A 22,045-nucleotide genomic window follows, 5' to 3' on the forward strand; every position below is an offset into this window, starting at 1 on the left:
ACAAGAGCTAGCCATAGAGTTCAGACAGTGGTGGCATATACCTTTAATCCCAGCACTCGGGAGACAAAGGCAGAAGAATCTCTGTTAGTTCAAGGCCACCCTAAGCTACATGAAATTGATCTAGTCTAAAAGAGAAACAGCTCCCACAAAGGTGACCTCAACACTTGGGATCCCATTCCTTTAATCCCAGCACTAGTGAAGAATATAAGGCAGGAGGAGACAGGAACTGAGGGTATTCTGAGCTTTGGGGGAGAGCATTGCAGTCTGAATGAGTCTGAGGAGCAGTACAGTTGGGAGCAGTCTGAGTTTCTGTGGATCACCCTTTCTGTCTGAGCATTGGTAGAGGTAAGAACTCTCTAGTGGCTGGCTGCTTCACTTCTCTGATCTACAGGCAAGTTTTACTAGTTAGATCATAAACAAAATATCACCACATGGTGTCTTCCATGATTGCTCACCTCCTTACTCATTTTATTGGGCTAGGGTCTCTCACTTGAACACAGAGCTTTAGAAATTATCCTGTCTCCACCTCCCTGAGCACTGGGACTCTACATGGGCCTCCATGCCTACCCAGCATTTATGTGGGTGCTAGAGATCTGAACTCTGGTGTCTCTATGCTTGCTCAACAATCACTTTACCTACTGGACCATTTCCCCAGCTCTTTCCCGTGCTGGTTTCTTCCTCTTTCTAGCTTGCTCTCTGTCTAGGGAGACTGGTGTCTAGGGAATGTCTTAACAGATGCCTTAGGCCTCTGGCCCCTGAGTGGCTTCAGTCTATGAGGAACTCTGGCAGAGGAAGAGCCATTTTGTTTTGTTTTTGTTTTTCAAGACAGGGCTTCTCTGTGTTTCCCTGGCTGTCCTGGAACTGGTTCTGCAGACCAGGCTGGCTTCGGACTCAGATCTGCCTGTCTCTTGCCTCCTGAGTGCTGGGACTAAAGCCCTGCACCGGTACAGCCCAGCAAGAGATCCAGTTCTTAGTACCCAACTCCCTCCTAGTGGTCTCTTCTCAAACTCCCCTCTCTTTGGTTCTAGAAACCCCACTTCCAGCCATTGATACCTAGACTGATAATGGCTCTCCCTGGTTCACTAGTCCCTCCATGCTTGTGGCCTCTCACCTACACAAGGCCGTTCCAGACTGGAGTGTGAAATTTTTCTGGCTGACCCTGATACATAGGACAGTGAATGACTGTGCTGACAAGCTGTCTTCCGCAGCCTGCGGCGTGTGGCACTGTACTGGGTAACTTTGGGTCTCTTCTGTCATCTGCATCTGATTTATAACGACCCTTATAGACAAAATGATACTCAAACGCCTTCTGATTCTGTTTATCCTGCAATATCTTTTTTGGGTTTTGAGTTTTAACTAAGATAGTGGAGGGCAGAACAGGCAAGTCTGTACTACGTTGCTGTCATTTCAAACGACTACTAACAACAGCTAGCAGCTGGGCAGTGTTTAATAGCTGCAGAGATGATTCTACAAGTATCAGTAAGTGGTTCCGCCATTCTGGCACGTGAGGGCTCAAGGTCATGCGATTTCAGCATCTAAGAGGAGATGATGTTGTACCAAAGGGATTCTTTCAGGAAAGGCTTTGGAGGATCCGTCGCCCAGAGAAAAGCAGTGGGAGGCCAGCGTCCCTTTGGGTCTATGTTTCCCTGGTTGTAAAAGAAAGCGAACTGCTTCTAAATCCAGTCCGCACAGTGGATCACCGCAGACACAAACGCAGACTGCACATTTACAGAGGGCAGCGGAGTTTGGCGCCTTGCCGCTCAAGGCCGGGTGGGTGGGGCGAGGGCGGGCCTCGTGCGATTGGCGTGCGGCCCTCCGCTTCAACCAATGAGTTGCAAGCACAGGCGGGGCGGGGCAGACACGGCGTCTTAAATTGAGTGACGCGCCTGGCCGTCACTTCGGGCTTCGTGACTCAAGTGCGATCGCTCAACCCTAGCGGACGCTGTCAGGTATCAAGTGCGCGCCGGGGCTGGGCCGAAGGGGCTCGGGACCTGCTCGGTGTCCCCGAGTCTCAGCCAGGGCATCACTGGGCTGTATCGGTCTAGAGTGAGGCACATCTTCGGGGCGGGGCGGGGCGGGGCGGGTGGGCTAGGCGAGGGGACAGGCAGGGAACAGGAGGCCGGAGACGTGGCACCGCAGCCTGCCAGGCACAGCTCAGGCTCGCCGCCTCGGGGCACTCGCCTAGGGCCTTCGAGGCCTCGAGAAAGTGCCGTCTGGAGCAGCCTGCCTGCCGGGGACCGGGTCCCTGGGGACAGAGCTGTGACCGCGTGGCCCCGTCACCGGGCGGGGGCGCTGATGCGGGCCGAGTCGAAGTTCTTGGGGCTCCTCTAGGTCCCGCGACTGCTAGTGCCATCCTCCACACTCCCCGCTTTCTCTCCAGCTCTAAACCAAATTAAGAGGATTGAGGAAGTGACGTGTACATTATTGAGATGTTGGCTAGGGATTGGCCCACAGGGCTTTCGGCACGAAGCCCTCCCCACCCGCCTTGGCTTTTCGCAGGCGATGCTGAACCTCAGAAAATTCCAGTCTAATTTTGCGGAACTCTCGATACCAGAAAACCTTGCCTCAGGCTTACATCATACCTGGTAGTGCACTTATTTACCTTGTAGATGTGTCAAGACATATTAAGGGAGGAGAAAGTGATTTTGGAATGAAGTGTCCTTTCCAACTGAATACCCTCCCAGTTCTCCATCCTAAATCTCCTCAGTCAGGAATGTCAGACCATCTGTAGGTAAATGAATTTCATGTAACCTGAAACTGTATTTATGATTTTTATTTTGGTTTTTCGAGACAGGGTTTCTCTGTATTGTATTTATGATTTTTAAAACTGTGTGTGTGTTTGTGGGTGTGTGCACATGAATGCAGACGCCCTCTGAGCCAGAGAGGTCCAGTCCTTCTAGAGCAGGAGTTCTCGGTAGTTGTGCCATGTAATATGGGTGCTGGGAACCAAACTCTGGTCTTCTGGATGGCTAGTAGGTGATCTTAACTTCTGAACCCTCTCTCCAGCTCCTAAAACTTTAATTATATAAAGGTATTTTTCTGTCTCATATATTTTCCTTTCACAGTCTACTTTTATTATAGTTATTTGGGTTTGTATTTTTTGCCCTTTGCTGAGTTCTTACAGATAAGTCAAATTCCTTACTTTTAAAAATAGTAATGAATGGGCTGTGATTTGGGGAGGTGTGTGGAGGGTGCGGTGGAGTTGGTCCAATCCTTTTCCAGTAGTATTACTTTAGTTGTTTGCTTGTGACGCACGTGAGGTGAATTTTAACCAGAATATTGGTTACGTAAAACAAAGCTTTTGTTGGCAGAACTTCAAAAAATAAAGCCCTGTATTTGTGAATGGTTACCTCAGAAAAGTAAATATTTGACAATAGACAAACCAAATTTACTTCTCAAGCTGAATATTTTCAATGGCTTTTGGATGACTTTACACTGATGATCCTTTTAGAGTCATTTAAAAAAATGTTATTTAATAAGGCAGACTAAACAAATTCTTCCAAATGCAGCCCTTTATGGAAACTCCTGTGGAAACATTGCTTTGGGCTGATCCAAGGCAGTGGCCAGTGATGGCTTAAAATTAAATGTTAGGTGTTCAGAATTCTCAGCCTATCATTAGAACTTGTTCTCGTTTCTAGGTCTTTATATCTACTAAATATAAATAAGAAATGAATAATGTAAAATAGTAGATATAAATGAATAATAATGTGTTTAGCAGTACATTATTTTGCCCTTTGAAGACTGAAAGTGATTCTAAGAGTGAACCCTTGATGAAAAGATGAGTTTCTGCACAGGGGCACGGAGAGGCAGCCTCTCAGAGCTAACTTACTCTGATGTGGTGGGTGGCCTCATTACCTCTCTAGTCTGGGCCACTTTCTGTGGCTGCCTTGCCACCTTTAGGAGTTGCGTCTTTAGTAAGGACCTTGTTCACTGTCAGAGAAGAGATGCCAGCAGAAGGCCCTTACGCAGGGTAGGTGATTTTGAGACATGGTTGGTTATTCCTTTTTATTTTCTTATCTGATTTCCATTTATTTATTTAATTTTAAGGCAGGGTCTCACTCTGTAGCCCTGGTTGGCCTGGAACTCACTATGTAGACCAGGTTGGCATCAGACTCAAAGAGATCCATCTGATTCTGCCTCCAGAGTGTAGAGATTAAAAAGGTGGATTCCAACGGGCCTGGCCTTTAACATCTTGGGTAGCCAAGGATGATCTTGAACTCCTGATCTTCCTGCCTCTGCTTCTCTGGTTTATTTGGTGTTGGAGATGGAATCCAGGGCTTCCAGCATGTTAGGCCAAGGGCTCTACCAACTGATTCTCAGGCCCATTTTATTTTATTTTATTTTTTTATTTTGAAAGAAAAGTAATCCAGTTAAAAAAAAAGAAACCATGGAAGTGGTTTTTTTTCCTGTGTAGAAATTGGCTAATGTTCCTGTGAACTTGGAGCAGAAGAGAACCTAATGAATGGCTCCTTTGTGCTAAACCTGAAGCTTTAGCATGAACTCTGCAAGACACCCATGGATGGCTTTGGCCTCATTTGAGAAATGGGGAAACTGGAGTTCAGAAAGACCGACACATTCACCCCTAGAGCCACAGACAGAATTTAAATTGCGAAACACTGGGTTTTCTACCCTACTTTTACCATTTCCCAAGCCTAGAGAAGGTTGTTGATGGCTATTTTGAAGGCCATTTTAATTAGAATTTTGTTCTAATTAGAATTTTGTTCTGATATTTCCCATACAGTACCAAACTCAGTAACTTGGATACAGAGGGTCTTTAGTAGAAATGTGCATAGTAGATTCTGATATATCATGGTCTGCAACTCTGATCTTCCCCAGTTAAGTGAAAGATACACTTTGAAGACTTGGAGGATATTACTCATGTTTTTAATGTTTTTGGTAGTCTACTGATAATGATCATTCTGTATAAAATTGAGGGGGCCCAGTAGATAAATTGATTGTAGCTGAGCAGGTAATTCTTGTGTAAATTGAGGTAAGTTGAGTTTAGGTAACCTTTTCTAGATTCTGTCCCCTTGCAGTTTTTGTTGTGAGTCAGGAGCTGAATGTAGCCTTGGCCTGGAAACCCTCCTGCCTCAGCACCCCTAATTGCTGGGATTACAGCCTCAGCCACCTCCTGCAGCAACTTGCATCTGTAAAAATACACTGTTGAAGCATTTTTAGGATTTTTTTCAAAAACCAGATTTTTTTCTGCCCACTGAAAAATCAGAGTTGTAGACTTTGGCCGCAAAAGTATAAGAGTAGTTTTTATTTTAAAATTTGACCCTTTTCCTAAGAACAGGTGACCTAGTGAACCCAAAGCAGCGGCACTTCCTTGAAGTATTGATTCTACTTTTCCTTAAACAACATTGTTTTTTCAAAGCTTACCAGGTCCTTTTAACTTGACTTTACTTGTTTCTTAGTCTCTGTCAAACACCTCAGACCCATATCCGTGTTTATTCGCAGTGTTTCTGACCATAAATACATTTTTTGTTTGTTTGTTTGGGTTTTTGTTTTTAGAGGTGGGTTTCTCTGTGTAGCTTTGGCTGTCCTGGAACTCACTCTGTGTAGCTTTGGCTTCGAACTCAGAGATTCTCCTGCCTCTCCCTCTCAAGTGCTGGGATCAAAGGCATTTTTCACCACCATCCAGTACCATAAATACAATTTATGGTCATTGTAGAAAATAGAGAATAGTTAAAGATAGTCACAATGATTTTTTTGTTTCTTTAGTTTTTCTGAATTGCGTAGTTGAACATATCCTGTATGTATAATTTTGTTTTCTTTACTTAAACATATCCTAAAATACCTTGCCATGTTATTAGAAACTTATTTTAAAGATTTCTCTATTTTTGTGTATATGAGTGTTTTGCCTGTGTGTAAATAAGTGCACTGCTAAGAAGTATCCGAGAAAGCATGGTTTTTCTTTCCCGAGACAGGATTTTTCTTTGTAACTATCCTGGCTCCCCTGGAACTCACTTTGTAGACCAGGCTGGTCTCAAACTCTCAGAGATCCGCCTGCTTCCACAGTGCTGGGATTAAAGGCGTACTCTACCACATCTGGCTGAGAAAGCATGTTTTATGCTTATTTGCTGGCAAAAATCAATACTGTTTTAAGTTTTAGTAGCTCAAACAGCATATGCTGTGTAGATTGCAAAGCGCCTAGAAAGAAATGATAAATAGGTGTTTTAGACTTAGTGGTGGTGATAGGGACCAGTTCTTTGTAGTACAGTTAGACATTTTCACTAACTGCCATTTCCAGTCTAGTGATCTTGCATTGTTTTTGTTAGTTTAAGAGAAAACACTGTGGAAGTTACAGACCTTTTTCATAGGAAAATGTACTTTCGTATATAATTGTGCGTTTTGTTCTAGGACTAACTGGGATCTTCTCAAGACAGCCCCCAGAGCTTAGGTTTCAAATCTTAGGTTTCAAATCTGTACTCTGGTCTGGACCGTGGGAAGAAGGAATAATGGCAAGTTTTTGGCAAACAAGACAGAGTTGTGGGATTTGACTAGTGATGGCAAATTCTTGAACCTCGCTGGATTTTTCGTGTGGAGTGAGAGCCAAGTTGAAAGGGAAGTTAGCCAAACCCTGTGATTGGCTGACTTGGCAGCTCAATCAGGAATGCTAAGATTATGCATGGTTTGACTTGTTAGAGAATTTTGTTGAAACAGCCATCCTCTTTTCATCTATTTATATATGTATGTCTGTTACTATAAAAGCTCAAGAGTCTTAACGAATCACAGAACAAGTCTTTTGCCTTTGTTTACATTGTTTGACTTCCAGGAGTTTTAGATATTTGTGCTAAATGACAGAGTCTACCTTTTGTAGTTTGGGTGCTCAACTCTTTCCAGCCTCCAAAAGTTACCTTTATCTGTCTCTCTCTCTCCACTTTTTCTTTTAAGATTTATTTGCTTTTATTTTACATGTATACTAAATGTTTGTCTACATGTATATATGTGTACCACATGAGTGCCTGGTGCCTGCCGAGATCAGAAGAGCATGTCAAATCCCCTGGAGTTACAGTTGTGAGCCACCATGTGGGTGCTGACATCTGAACCCAGATTTTCTGCAAAAGCAGCAAATTCTTTTAACCGCGGAGCCATCTCTCTAGCTCTGTCTCTCTGATGCCCCTACCCTCTACCTCTCTGTTTTGAGACAGAGGCTACTTGTAGCTCAGGCTGCTCTGGAACTTACTGTGTAGGTCAGACTAGCCTGGAACTTGTGTTGATCATCTTGCCTCTGCCTCCTAAATGCTGGGATTGCCTTACCTGGGTTAAAACCACATTTGTTATTAATTGGTATATAATACCTATATACCTGGACCGAGTACAGATGCAAAATAGGGAATAGAGGTGGTGAAGGCCAAGAGTGGGGCTGAGAGAGAATGAGGCATGTGCTGCTTGTAGTCTTCCTTCTAGATCGTCATTTGAGCCCAGAGTTGAAGACCAGTCTGGACTTTAAAAATGTGCAAAATGGCTCATTAGCCTCTGCTTCCTACCCCATGACTCACAGCTGCCCAGCATCTCTGGGCTCTGACTTGGCGCCCTGATATGTGCCCTGTACTCTGCACCCTCTGATAGGAAAAGGCTGGATACTGACTATGGTAGATGCTTGGCAGTTTCTTGGTGAACAGACATGTGTAGACCCCAGAAAGGTTCTCACTCAGCACCTTCTCTTACTTTGAACAGGTCTCTGTACTCCATTCCTGAAGGACACATACAATGTTTTCCAAACTAGCAAGTTTGCAGACTGTTGCTGCTCTGCGGCGTGGAGTTCATGCCTCAGTTACCTCTGCTGCGTCTGTTGCAACTAAGAAGACAGTCCAAGGCCCACCATCCTCTGACTACATTTTTGAACGGGAATCTAAGTATGGTGCACACAATTACCATCCTTTACCTGTAGCCCTGGAGAGAGGAAAAGGTATGTTTTGGATTAATCCACCTCCACATTTGCTGGAAATTTGTTGTTTTGTGTAATCTCACATCCAACCCGCATTGATGTGTGTTGCAGATGGGGCTCCTTTGACTTTACTAAGTGTCTAGGGCACCTGTGCCAGTGGGTCCTCCCCATGGTGGCTCACCTAGGGGACATGCAGAAGAAATAGGAATGGGACATCGCCACCAATTTTTCTTTTTAATTATTTGTTTTTATTTTGACATAACTCTAGTAAAAAGCTATGATGATATTGAAACACTTCTTTCCTCTTCATCCAGAGGGCTTTTATTTGTTGTGTTCTTGTGTCCCCTCTAATCCCATGAACACCCTGTTTTCTAGCTTTCACTCCTAGATATTCAGTGTGTCTTTTCTAGGGTCCCAGGCCACAGGAACTTTATCTTTCATGTACACATGTGATCATCAGATTCAGGAAGTCAACAACACAGCAGGGATCCACTTTTCTTTTGTGTCCTTAATTACAAAAGGAACTTTAGACCAGGACCCTTCTTGGGTTCAATTGTCTGTTGACCAATAGTAGTAGTAGATCTCCTCTCGCTCTCCGGCTCTCCTTTTCCTTCTCCTCCCCCTCCTTCTTTTCTTCCTCCTCCTCTTTCTTTTTCTTCTTCCCTGGGCCAGTATGTTTTTTTGTTTTGTTTTGTTTTTTTTGAGATAGGATTTCTCTGTGACTTTGGAGTCTGTCCTGGAACTAGCTCTTGTAGACCAGGTTGGTCTCGAACTCACAGAGATCCACTTGCCTCTGCCTCCCGACTGTTGGCATTAAAGGCGTGCGCCACCACCTCCTGGCCAGTATTTCTTTATTGTAACACTCTCTCAACTGATTTCTTTTAACCCTGTAAGCTGGTGTTTCTCAAAGTTTGGTGCTGACTGAATTGATTTCTGGAATGGAATTGTTAGGTCATGTAGTAACTCTATGTTTATCTTTTTTTTTTTTTTTTTTTTTTTTTTTTGGTTTTTACGAGACAGGGTTTCTCTGTATTGTTTCGGAGGCTATCGGTCCAGCCTGGCCTCGAACGCACGGAGATCCACCTGCCTCTGCCTCCCCAGGCTGGGATTAAAGGCGTGTGCCACCACCACCAGGCTATGTTTATCTTTTTGAAAAAAACCTCATGTATGTGAGGTGCCTGAGCCTGAGTAGTAGCAAAAGAGAAAGTCCGGGGTCTTACTCTCTCAGGCTCTGCTGTATTTCCTTAAGGCAGGGTTTTTCACTGAACATGAAGCTGGCCAATGAACTCCTGGGACTTGCCTGACTCTGTGCTTAATGTTAGGGTTACATGCCCAGCTTTATTTAAATGTGGGATATGGGGACTCAAACTGGGGTCCTCATGCCATACCTGCATAGCAAGAACTCCTACTCACTGAACCATCTCCCCATCTCAGAATTTTTTTTTCAGAGTATCTGTACTGTTTGTTTAATTTTTGGTATTGGCTCTCATTGTGTTGTGCAGACTGGTCTTGAACTTGCATTCATCCAACCTCAGCTACTCAAGTGTTGGGATTACAGGTGTTCACGACCACACCCAGCCACAATTTTGCACCATTTCACATTTCCACTAGCAATGTATGTGAGTTCCAAGTTGTTTATATCTTTGCCCCAATTTTTCCTTTTTAAAAGCTATAACATTGTTAGTATGAAATAGTATTTCCTTGTTTTGATTTGCATTTCTCTAATGGCTGGTGATGTATTGTACATATTTTCATATTCATATTAGCATTTGTATGTCTTTGAAGAAATGTTAGCAAGTTATTTGACCATTTTGAAAAACAGGGTCATGCTTAGTTAAGGCTGGCCTTGAACTCCTGATCCTCCTGTTTCTATTCTCTCAGTGGTGGCATTATAGGTATGTGTCACCATGCCTACTCATTTTTGTTGTTGTCATCATTGAGTTCTAGATACTAAGTCCTTACCAGGCATGTGGTTTGCAAATATCCCTGTTGTATGGTTGGCTGTACTCTCCACTTTACAAGACTTATGTCTGCTTTGTGTAACTTTTTGTAAATTCAAATTTTTGGCTCTTGAAATTAAAATTGGTAAAGAGGTACAACTTTATTTTTTCCTTCCTTCCTTCCTTCCTTCCTCCCTCCCTCCCTCCTTCTCTTCTTCTTTTTTTTTTTTTTTTGGTATTTCAAGACAGGGTTTCTCTGTATTATTTTGGAGGCTGTCTTGGAGCTCACTGTGTAGACCAGGCTGGCCTTGAACTCACAGAGATCCGCCTGCCTCTGCCTCCCGAGTGCTGGGATTAAAGGCATGAGCCACCAATACCTAGCCTCCCTCCCTTATTTTTTAAAATAAACTTTATTGTAAAAAATGCAAATAAAAATAACATCACACACTGACATTCACCAGACTCAAAGTTTATATATCTCAATAAACTTATATATAGTTAGACTAGCATTTGGAATGGAAGCTGTGGAGCTTCACATTGGATTTTATATTTTCACTATTGGGTATATTTTTATGTGTTTATTCACCACTAAAAAACAAAGTTCATGACAGAATTACAGTCTTTTTATATTGTTCTATTAAATATATGTGCTAGAAGTGGACAGATAAAATATAGCCTTAATACTTATTTCTTAAAGTTCTGTAGGCTTTTTTGTTTTGTTTTGTTTTAGGTTTTTTTGAGGAGGGGGTCGAGATAGGCTTTCTTTTTGTAGTCTTGGCTGTCCTGAAACTCAGAGATCTACCTGCCTCTGCCTCCTGAGTGCTGGGATTAAAGGTGTGAGCCACCATCGCCCAGCCAATAAACCAATGTTTAAGCCTAAACATGTGTTAAATAGTTTCATATGTAGGTGTGTAGAGGGCTTAAAAAAATCAGTCTTCATTTTGGGGGTCTTATGTCGTACAGAGATTCTAAAATTCTTTTCCTTTTCTTTGTATTTTAGGCATTTATGTGTGGGACGTAGAAGGTAGGCAATACTTTGACTTCCTGAGTGCTTATGGTGCTGTCAGCCAAGGACACTGCCACCCCAAGATCATAAATGCTATGAAGAATCAGGTGGACAAACTGACCTTAACATCTCGTGCTTTCTATAACAATGTCCTTGGTGAATATGAGGAGTACATCACCAAGCTTTTCAACTACCACAAAGTTCTTCCTATGAATTCAGGTAAAATATTCCCATTTTTGTTAAGTTCTCAATAATCATTTTTTAATTTGTATTTATTTAGCATCTCACTAGATTGCTGAGGGTGGCCTTGAATTTATAATCTTACTGAATTGATGTCTCCAGTAACTGGGATTCAGTTGTGTGCCACATGCTAAGCTTATTTCTTTGATAATTTGTAGCATTAGTCAAATCTGAGCATTTTCCCTACAATAGGAGTGGAGGCTGGAGAGACTGCCTGTAAGCTTGCTCGTCGTTGGGGCTACACCGTGAAAGGCATCCAGAAATACAAAGCAAAGATTGTTTTTGCTGGTACGTGAATTTAATTGTTACATGATATGTTATCTGTGGACAGTCGTACAAAGTTTGGTGGGGGAATTCCTTTTTTGATTTCTCAGTTATTTCTTCATTTTGTGATGCTCTGGAATGAAGCCAGGGTCTAATGGATACTCAGGCTCTACTCCTGAGCCACATCCCTAGTTCAAGATGTTTAACTCCTTAATCTTCCCAGTAAGTGGCTTTGATTTAATTTCTCATCTTACCACATTTTCCTCACAGCCATTTTCTAATTACTTTTTTCTGTTTTGGTCCTAAGTTTCAAATGCAGGGCCTTGTGTTTACTGTACAGGCATTATACCACCGAACATCTGCAGCCAACGGGTCCTGTTTTTCTTCTTCTTCTTTTTTTTTTTCTTGAGACAGGGCTTCTCTGTGTAGTTTGGAGCCTCTCCTGGCACTTGCACTGTAGACCAGGCTGGCCTCCATTCTTTTGTTTTTTGAGACAGGGTTTTATTTTTAGCTGTGACTTTCCTGGAATTCATTACATGGACTAGACTCTCCTCAGACTCACAGAGATCTGCCTGCTACTACCTCTCAAGTGCTGGGATTAAAGGCATGCTCCACTATGCTGGTTTGTGGCCAGGACTTTAGTCCAAATATTGAGTATGCCCTTGTGTTGTATTCTTAGAAACTATCAGGAACAGGAGGCTGAAGCTGCCCTTGTTATACTTCTGAGAATGGTTGAGAAGGAATACTTTGGATTCTTGTTAAAGAGACTTACAGGTTTTTTAAAGGATGATGTAATCTGAGATGATAATTTTTGTGGGATATTCAAATGGTAGGTTCTGACTTTTTAAAGTTTTGAGTTTAATTTTAAGAAGTATATATTGATTTTTGTGATCAAAACCCACTTTTGCTTTGTCTGGTGAATACATACAATTCAATTATAAATCCTATAGCACAATAAAGTAATGATCAGTGTTTGAAGTGACAGATTATGATCTGAAGAAATATTGATACAGTTCTGTAGTTTACCACTTTTTTTTGAGGGGGTGGTGTTTCTAGACAGGATTTCTCTGTGCAGCCCTGGCTGTCCTAGAACTCACTTTGTAGACCAGGCTGGCCTCGAACTCACAGATTTGCCTGCCTCTGCCTTCCAAGTACTGGGATTAAGAGTATGCACTACAACTGCCGGGCTCCATTTTTATTTTTTAAAGCTCAAAGACATTTTATTTAGGGTTAAAAGAATAGCCATAGGTAGACAAGCTATAAACCCTGCAACTGCCCAGAGGAGGGACACAGAAAAGGAAGGCAGGAGCCACATGGCAGATGAGCAGCTACGTGACAGACAGGAGGGCTTCACCAAAGCATGAGAAGGCCTAAAGTACTAGAGAAAGTATACGTAGGCTTTTGCCAGCATCCAAAAGAGACAGAAAAGAAGAGATGGGAAAGGTTCCACTTTTCTGAGTAATTCAGAAAAAGGATGGCTTAATCCAGCCACATAGCTGTGGCTTCATAAGCAACTGCCTGTAATTTACCATTTTAAAATCTTGTGTTTTAGTTGTGGGTATCCTGGCTGGCTATTATAGATTGATTGTACAGTCTCTTTCATACTAGTGAAGGGTGCAAAGATATTTTTACATTGTATTGACAGGCTGATAAGTCAGTGGCTTGGAACGACAGAGAAAGACTGTCTCTGTTCCTGCAGGGTGAGCATCAGGATGAGATCCCTGAGGCTAGGGAGAGCTGAAGAAGTTGGCTGCTGGTCTCATCAGTGCGTGTTATCTTAAAGAGTATGCTTTTGTCTGTGAATGAGAAAAAGATGGACTGATGCATGAGTCAGAGACTCAGGTGACAGAGATGCCAAGAAGCTAAGATACAACCACCTAGTGCCGACCGAGTCTGTTGAGTTGCTGCTGTCAACACATCCTTAGTATGATGAATTTCCATTTTCCACTGTATTGTACATGGTTGGGTTTAACCCCATCTGAAATCATGTAGTTGTTTGCTTTGCTGGTTGGTGTTAGGATATTTGCTTCCTACTGGAGTGGAAGCTCTGAGGACAGGCAGCTCCCGGGCTGGTTACCTGTCCATTCCCTGTCCTGGAGCAGTGCCTGACCTCCAGTGGCCCCCAGCCACATTTATTAATAGAAAAAAGGGTGATCCTGAGGAAAGGCAGATGTCTGATTCCTTTAGCATTATGGAGGATTATATGTCAAGGAAGGCAGCATGGAAAGCATGGATTGTCTGAGGATCTTTGCTGTAAATAAATTTTAAAATGCGATATGTTGAGTAGGTAGCTTGCAGTATTGGGTTAGCAAAAGGAAACTGCTGCCGGGTGGTGGTGCTCACGCCTTTAATCCTAGCACTCAGGAGGCAGAGGCAGGTGGATCTCTGAGTTTGAGGCCAGCCTGGTCAACATAGTGAGTTCTGGGACAGCCAGAACTGCACAGAGAAAACTCTGTCTCGAAAAAACCAAACCAAACAAACAAACACCCAAAAAACAAGACACCAGAAAAACAAACTGCTAATCTCTAAGCAGGATATTCTCTTTCTCACATTCCTATTGTAAATATACCTTCTTTGTCTAGAAACCATGCTTTGAATGCCTCAGTTGTTAGGCTTTGGTTAGAACTGAGAAAAGTGTTATAGAGAAGTGTCTAAAATAGTATTTAAAGGAGACCTGTTGGCCTGCTATCAGGGGAACTGTTAGAATTAGTATCAGATTTTGTTTGAGTAGCTGAAAGTGCATAGAGTTTCTCTAAATAACCCTTTATTTATTTTTAGTCAGGCTTCCCAAGATGTTTGTAGGGCAGTACTTATTAAACTTGTGGGTTTCTTTGGAATAGTCACTGTTTGTCTTTCCTTTTAGATGGAAACTTTTGGGGTCGAACCTTGTCTGCAATCTCCAGTTCCACAGACCCGACCAGTTATGAAGGCTTTGGACCCTTCATGCCAGGCTTTGAAACCATCCCATATAATGATCTGCCTGCACTGGAGGTACATTAGGGTGGCTGTGGCATTTGGATTATAGCAACTGGGAACCATTTTGAATTAATCGTTACCTGTTGAGTATGTGAATTAAAAATACATTAATGAGAGGGCTGGGGACATGTTTCAGTGGTTAAGATCACATACTGCTCTTGCAGAGGACTCAGGTTCAGTTCCTTGCATCTATTCGGTAGCTCACAACCTTCTGTAATTCTAGTTCGGGGCACTCTAACGCTGGCCACTTTGGCAACAGGCATGCTGTGGTGCAGATACATACTTACATAGCAGGTAAATGTTGACATTTAAAAATTAAAGTTATTAATGAGGGCAGTGGAGATTGCGCCGTGGTAAAACAACATGTGTGAGGTCCTGGGCTTGACCCCAGTACTAAGAACATTCTATGAGTCTGAAAATGCATTGTAAGTTAGGCTGACATCTGAGACTTACTCTCAGTAGTGGTCAATCAGTTTCCAACCCAGGGAAATCTGCTTTTGTCATCTAGTACTTAGGCCAGCTAACCAGTTCAGATCATAACAACTGAGTGTTACCCACTTAATGACTTTGTAAAATTAATTTCTTTCTCTCTCTCCCTTCTTTCCTTTTATTCTCTTTCTTTCTTTTGAGATAGACTCTCATTTTGAAGCCTTGGCTGACTTGGAATAGTATGTAGCCCAGGCCAGTCTTGAACTCATCTTGAGATCTGTCTGGCTCTGCCTCCCAAGTGCTGAAATTAAAAGTGTGTACCATCACTCTTGGCCCAGATAAAATATTTGAAACTTGCAAATTTTAGTACTTCATTTGTGGTGCTAGGAAAGGAACCCAAGGCCATGTAGATTCTAGGCAATTGTTTTACCAGTGATGCATCTCCCATCTCCAAAGTGGAGTATTTTGAAAAAAAAAGTCATAAGATAACTTTAACAGGCCACTTAGTTTTTGAAGAAAAGTTTATGTGTTTGCCTGCATGTAAATCCACCATGTGCATGCCATGCTCAAGGAGGCCAGAAAGGCATCAGATCCTTTGGAACTGGACCGTAAGCCCTATGTGGGTGCTAAAAATGGAACCAGGGTTCTTGGCAAGAGTAGTCAGTGCTCTTAATGGCTGAGGCACCTCTCCAGCTCCTGCTTTAGCTTTTAGTTATAATATATCTGTGATATAGCAAAATGTGGGGATAATCTGGCCTAGTGGTATATGCCTATAAACTCAGCATGCTATAGTCCTGCAGTTACAGGTGTGAACCTCCATGCCAGGCTTCATCACTCCCCCTTTATTTGTTTAATTTATTTATTTACTTGGAGTGTTTTGCCTGCATGTATGTATGCTTCTGAAACTGGTGTTATGAGTGGTTGTGAACCATCAAATGGGTGCTGGGAGTCAAACCCAGATCCTCTGGAAAAGCAACAAGTGTTCTAAACCACTAAGCTATTTCTCCAGTCCCTCATTCTTATTCTTAACAGGAAGTATGTATGTAAAGTATTTGACTTCAGTTGCCAAATATGGTAGAATGGAAGTTATTAGAACTCCCTTTTGTTTCTTTTGTAGCGTGCTCTTCAGGATCCAAATGTTGCTGCCTTCATGGTGGAGCCCATCCAGGGTGAAGCTGGTGTTATTGTTCCAGATCCAGGATATTTGACAGGAGTTCGAGAACTCTGCACCAGGCACCAGGTGGTCCCATTCACGTTGCAGTGAGGCCGAACTTGCCTGCCCTTGTTTGAACTCTGCCAATAGGATAAATGATTGTCTCGTTTTCCACTGGATGAGTTCCAAGAGTTGAGGAACATTTTAATGCTTAGAACCCTCTATGGAAGCTACTTTTCAGTCTCTAGAACACGGGCGAGACACTATGTTGTGGGCTGCTGCAGCTGCAGACCTCTAGGCCCTTACTGTGATCTTCTTCTCTCTTCTCTAGGAGCCTTGTGCTCTTTTAATCCCTCCCAAGCCCTGTCTTGCTTTCCTTTGCTCCAAGTGCTATGACTTTTCTTCCATTTCTTTCACCAAAGCTAATAGTATATTTTGCTTACTCTCGAGAATTCCAGAAAATATTTGATAATTGCCTAGGAGTACTTATCTGAATTTGTTCTTAGAGTGTAATTAGGGCCATTAAAGCCCTACAAATGTTTCATGTTTGTATAAGTGCTTTTCTGCCATGCAAAGCATTGCCACACAGGCCCTTGGGAAGTATTTGCCTGACACAGCCAACAGATTTCTATAGGATACCATTGAAATTGTGTGGGTAATGAAAACATCTTTGCAGATTGCATGGTGTGTCAGAATGATACTTAGTGGAAGGGTTGAAATGATGGTGGTCTTTGTTTCCTCATGAAGTGAGAATGACAGTTGTTATTTCTCCCAGGTCCTGTTTATTGCTGATGAAATACAGACGGGACTGTCCAGAACTGGTAGATGGCTGGCTGTGGACCATGAGAATGTCAGGCCTGACATAGTTCTTCTTGGAAAGGCCCTTTCTGGCGGCTTATACCCTGTAAGTTCAACATCCCTTTAGTTTTTTCTGACCTTGCCCAGGATGCTTTTATGTTGTTAGATTTGACCACATGTAATATAGGCCACCTGAAACATTTTAGAGATCCGTTGTGTGGTGCACTTGGTTAGTTTTGACCAAGTGGAATGTGTGCTTTGGGATGTGCTGTGGCTTGACTTGGACAGAAGCATTTCCCCTCAGAAGCTCCTCCTCCCACTTTTCAGAAAGTGGTACTACTAATTGTTCATTCAAAACTGTGAACAATGAACGTAAGATGGGACAATTGTTCTTTTTTTGGGTTACATCCAGAGCCAGTAATTGATGTGGGATCAAAGGGCTTTGGACAGTAGATGTTCCTGCTGAGTAGACTAAATTGTCTTCTTGTGGAGAATGCCCAAGTTTATTTTCTAAGCTCACACTTTGGAGAGGACCGTAAATTATCTCATTGCCAAAACAGCTCTGCTTGGGTTGCAGAGATGGCTAAGGAGTTAAGCGCACTGGCTTTCTCTTCCAGAGGACCTGGGTTCAGTTCCCAGCTCCCACCTGGCACTTCACAACCATCTGTAACTCCAGTTCCAGAGGATCCAACACCCTCTCTGGTTTCCATGGGCACCTCTAAACAAGTGGTTGCATAGACATACATGTGGACAGGACACCTCATACACATAAAATAATAAAAAAGGTTTTTTTTTAGTTTTCAAAGTGTGTATTATGTTTAATAGTTTTATGCCACTGACGTTTATCTGTGCTCCGTAATGTGTTGGGCCTGTCTTAGGTTATTATTAAGAGTTAGAGGCAGATGTAAACTGCTGTTGATAGAACTTGATATCAGCGTTACGGAAGTGTCTGTGCCCCTGGCGTGCTGAGACTATGAGGAATGACATGATGGGTTCTGTCTTCCAGGTGTCTGCAGTGCTGTGTGATGATGAGATCATGCTGACCATTAAACCAGGAGAACATGGCTCCACATACGGTGGCAATCCACTAGGCTGCCGAATTGCCATTGCAGCTCTTGAGGTGAAAACTGATAGGGCTAAATGATACCTACATTTAAGTAGTGTTGGAGTTATTTTTAATTTGAGTCCTGGCGTAATAAGTTTAATAAGATTGCCAAGTGGGAGAGAACATGAAGTGCAAAGGAAGGTTTTAGGAGCAAGCTGTTCTCAAAAAGTAAGGTAGCTTTCTGCCTTGTGTAATAGACTGGACTCATCTGAGCTTCTCTTGTCTGTAGTCAGTCACCTGGCAGTGGCAGAACTCCTTCCTGTATGCCGACTACCTACTATGTCCCTTTGGTTTAGCAAGCAAGATTTGTTTTTTTCTTGTTTCTGTTATGTTTAAAACAAGCTTTCACTATGTAGTTCACACTGCCCTGGATTTTACTGTGTAGCCCAAGCTATACAGCTCGGTATCCTCTTGCTTTAGCTTCCCAAGTGCTAGGATTAGAGGTGACCACAAAACTCTTTTTCCCTTTTATTTATTTTCAAGCTCTTGGATTTGAGGGCTGGTAGTAGCTCGGTGGAAGAGGAAGGCCTTGGGTTTGATTCCTTAGTACCACACAGATAAAACTGGAGTCTGGCATAGTTGTACACATCTGTAATCCCAGCACTGGGGAAGCTGAAAGGCAGAACATTCACAAGTTTGAAGCCAGCCTGGGAAAGTACATGTAAGATATAGTAATTTGCTTGGGGGAGGAAAAGGGCAATTCTGCTGCAGTTTAGAGTTACATTATACTTAGTCCATTGAGGTGTTCAGATAATAACAGCATATCGTATTAAACAATTTTTTTTTCAAGACAGATTTTTCTCTGTATAGGCTTGGCTATTCTGGAACTTGTTGTGTAGACCAGGCTGGCCTCAAACTCACAGAGGTTCTCCTGCCTCTGCCTCCTGAGTGCTGGGATGAAAGGTGTGTGTGCCGCTACTGCCTGGCTTGCATTAAACAAATTTTAATCTTTTTTTGCCACGAAGACTGGGTGGCGATGGATTTGTGATTAAAGCAAGACTCAGAGGTTTTATTTATTTAGCTAGAAATTAATACAGGCCCTGATAAGCAAATGTAGGTGATGTCACTCTGGCCTCTGGTCTCATCACAGGTGCTTTTTGCTTCTAACCTACATGGATTGCTCCAGGACACTCTTAACATTTGTGTAATTTTTTAAAAACCAGGTTTTAGAAGAGGAGAATCTTGCTGAAAATGCAGACAAGATGGGTGCCATCTTGAGAAAGGAGCTTATGAAGCTGCCCTCTGATGTTGTGACCGCTGTGAGAGGGAAAGGATTGCTAAATGCCATTGTCATCAGAGAAACCAAAGGTAATGTTCACAGCACATGGCCGCAGTCCTTTCAAAGACGACATAGTGGGGAGGGCAGTCCTCTCTAACAGCGGACTAGACTGTTGTCAAGCCTTTCAGATGGAGTTTGACCTGATTGTATAAATGTTATCCTAAATGTAGATCTTTCCAACAGGAAGGCATGTTTAACTCATTTGACCAAGTGTTTGTTCCTTGCAGACATTTCTTTTCCTGTCTCTGTTAGTCAGGCAGCACCTGGGGATCCCGGGTTAGTTCTTGTTAATCTTTCCCCTCACTTGAATGCTTTGTACATCCAGCAGAGGCTGTGGAAGCAGCAGTAGGAATAAAAGGAATGACTTTGTAGATAGTAGATAGTGGAGGTTTGAGGCTTCATGGTGTGTGACATCAGTTATCACCCTCCAGGGTACCCTGCTGGGTTTTCTTGGGCTAACCCTTCCTTTTAAAGCAGTGATTCCCTGCTGAGGAGCTTTTGAGAAAGGAACTGAGCCTGGTCCCAACCAAGAGCATCTGCTGTGACAGGTTGGGGCAGGGTAGACTCAGGCAGCTCTAGGCAATTCTGCCTGCAGCCAGGTTGAGAAACACTGCTGGGAAATGACACTTAGTTGTGGTCAGGAGGCATTTCCGTATCAGCTATGTATAGTGTCCTAGGATTCGGGGATTGCTTATTCCCGTTGTTTCATTTTATGTATCCTACCCAGGTTCTTTTACATTAGCTCCTTCTGATTGCATGTTAGGTACCCCTAATTTGAGAAGTTGAAATGGTCCCAAGTCTGAAAGGTTTGAACATCCCAGAGGACAGGCCATAATCAAAATGCAGTTTCACTAAGAACCTTGGGTGAAATTACCTTTAGGCTGTGTGAATGTGAAATAAGAGTTTCATGTTTACATGGGCCCCTTTTCCAAAACACCTTCTCTCCTTCTGTGTATGCTGACATCCCTGAATTTGGAAGGTGCCTTTCTGGCCTCAAGCACTGCAGACAAGGGGTATAACAGTCTACATATGTCATTCAAACCTGGTTATGTGCTTGCCAAAAAAGTCAGAAACACAGCCTCATGAGCAAAGCAGTGACTTAGAGCTTCTTTTCCTCAGCAGACACTGGGGACACTGTCTGGTGGGACTGTGAGCATTTACTATGACAGGGGTATTCATACATTAATCTCTGTGTGTATGTTGTGACCATCTTTCTGTAGATTGTGATGCTTGGAGGGTGTGTCTTCGGCTCCGAGATAATGGGCTCCTGGCCAAACCAACCCATGGTGATATCATCAGGTTAGCCCCTCCACTTGTGATCAAGGAGGATGAGATCCGGGAGTCGGTGGAAATCATTAACAAGACCATCTTGTCCTTCTGAGAGTAGGAACTGCTCAGTGGCCCCTGGGAACCATCTTCAGATGGGCTTCTTGTGAAACTGTGCTCACCGTGGGCAGATCCCACTTGTCTGTCTCTTAAGACTTTTTTTGGGATACATATACGTATTTTTTTCAGTTGATGCATAGTAGAGTGACACGAACCTGCAGTTGGCTGTGTAACAGAAGAATGAGAATGAGTGGCATCTCTCTTTGTTAAGTTTTGACTGTGGGAACTTTCTAAGGGGAAGTGTTTCCACCTGTACACAGCCTTCAAATCCAGTCCTCCAGTCATTTATATATGTTTTTATAGTTTCCTTACTGCTGTGAATGTTTTGTATTCAAAAGTTATTTCTGAGATACTACATCAGAGACTAGCTTATTGAATCATGCAATGGAATCAATGAGTGTTAAGATAATTGAAGATTAAGCATATATAAAATAGTAGTTTCTGGTAAATGTTTCATTGGCCCATACCAGAATGTATTGTATAGATTCTGAGAATTCATTCCTAAATTATACTTTGAGTTCTTGATTGCAATTTGTATAACATTTATTTTCAGTATTTCTTTGAATAAAACTAATTTTTCTTTTTACCCCAACAGAGTATTTTGTATTTCCATATTGGTAATAATCATTGTATTTCATTCTTATGACTGACATGTCATCTCCTCTTGAGACCATCGAGTGCATTTCAGGCTTTTTATTCTAAATAAAGCTATGATTAGTTCAGATCTGTATAATGATGTGAGTTGTTTTTATTTGTTTTTTTTTTTTACTTTAAATTTTGTTTCATTTTTCTCTACTGTGTTTTGGGGAATAACTTCCTATAAGATGCTTGCTGTTCAAAGGGGATGGACTTTCTGACCATTCACTCCTCTGTAGGCAACCTGGTGCTCCCTGTACCCAAGGAGGTCACCATATTGATGCTGAACTTAGTGTGGACACCTGATCAGGATAGAGCACTACAGCTCAGATACAAACTCAAGTGATCCTCCTGTCTCAGTCTTAGCCTGACAAATAATTGGGACTACAGGCACGTACCACCTTGCCCCTGCAAAGGGGATGAACTTTTAAAGACCCAAGTTTGGTTCCTAGCACCTGCATTGGGTGACTTGCCACCTCCTGCTTCTCTAGCTCTATCTAGGGAACCTGATGCCCTGCTCTTGGCATCTGCACCCATCACACATACACACATTAAAAAAAACATAATAAAACACTAAGTTCAATAGCACCTGACCAACCTCGTGTGTGTGTGTGTGTGTGTGTGTGTGTGTGTGTGTGTGTGTGTGTTTGTGTGTCTGAGATTCCACATTTCCTGCAGGCTATCTCTGAGACTTAGAGGCTGCTTTAGGACCTGGGATCCTGCATCAGAGAGTCTCCAGAGGAGGCCTGAAGACAAGGTGGACTTGGCAAATGAAGCTTCTGGCCAAATTCCTTGGAAGGCCATCTTCAGATAGAAGAGAGGAAAACATGGTTTTACAAGAAGACTTTTAGGGTGAGGGGTTCAGGAAGGCGGAAAGCTTTGAATTACAGGCAAACTGGGCCTTGGGTTGATGATCCCTGGGATTGCTGAAATAAGGAA

General features: G+C 42.7%; 1 protein-coding gene across 1 annotated transcript; it reads left to right on the top strand.

The window, feature by feature from the left end:
* The first annotated feature begins 1,820 nt into the window (after positions 1 to 1,820).
* On the top strand, positions 1,821 to 21,200 carry Oat (ornithine aminotransferase). Its single transcript, XM_005064288.4, has 10 exons — positions 1,821 to 1,949; positions 7,684 to 7,915; positions 10,835 to 11,059; positions 11,273 to 11,368; positions 14,208 to 14,335; positions 15,867 to 15,989; positions 16,678 to 16,806; positions 17,707 to 17,820; positions 18,969 to 19,113; positions 20,305 to 21,200. The coding sequence occupies exons 2-10, from the start codon at positions 7,717 to 7,719 to the stop codon at positions 20,463 to 20,465; spliced, it is 1,320 nt and encodes a 439-aa protein (XP_005064345.1). The 5' UTR covers positions 1,821 to 1,949; positions 7,684 to 7,716; the 3' UTR covers positions 20,466 to 21,200.
* Positions 21,201 to 22,045: the final 845 nt, after the last annotated feature.

This window comes from Mesocricetus auratus, unplaced genomic scaffold, assembly GCF_017639785.1.
Source record: "Mesocricetus auratus isolate SY011 unplaced genomic scaffold, BCM_Maur_2.0 Super-Scaffold_4256, whole genome shotgun sequence".
Lineage (NCBI taxonomy): Eukaryota > Metazoa > Chordata > Mammalia > Rodentia > Cricetidae > Mesocricetus > Mesocricetus auratus.

What these genes read in the sequence shown, in the direction of transcription:
- Oat (XM_005064288.4), top strand. Translation starts at nt 7,717, where the DNA reads ATGTTTTCCAAACTAGCAAGTTTGCAGACTGTTGCTGCTCTGCGGCGT. An exon ending in ATGATCTGCCTGCACTGGAG is followed by an intron (nt 14,336 to 15,866) that starts GTACATTAGGGT and finishes TTTCTTTTGTAG; the next exon opens with CGTGCTCTTCAGGATCCAAA. An exon ending in TTGCCATTGCAGCTCTTGAG is followed by an intron (nt 17,821 to 18,968) that starts GTGAAAACTGAT and finishes TTTAAAAACCAG; the next exon opens with GTTTTAGAAGAGGAGAATCT.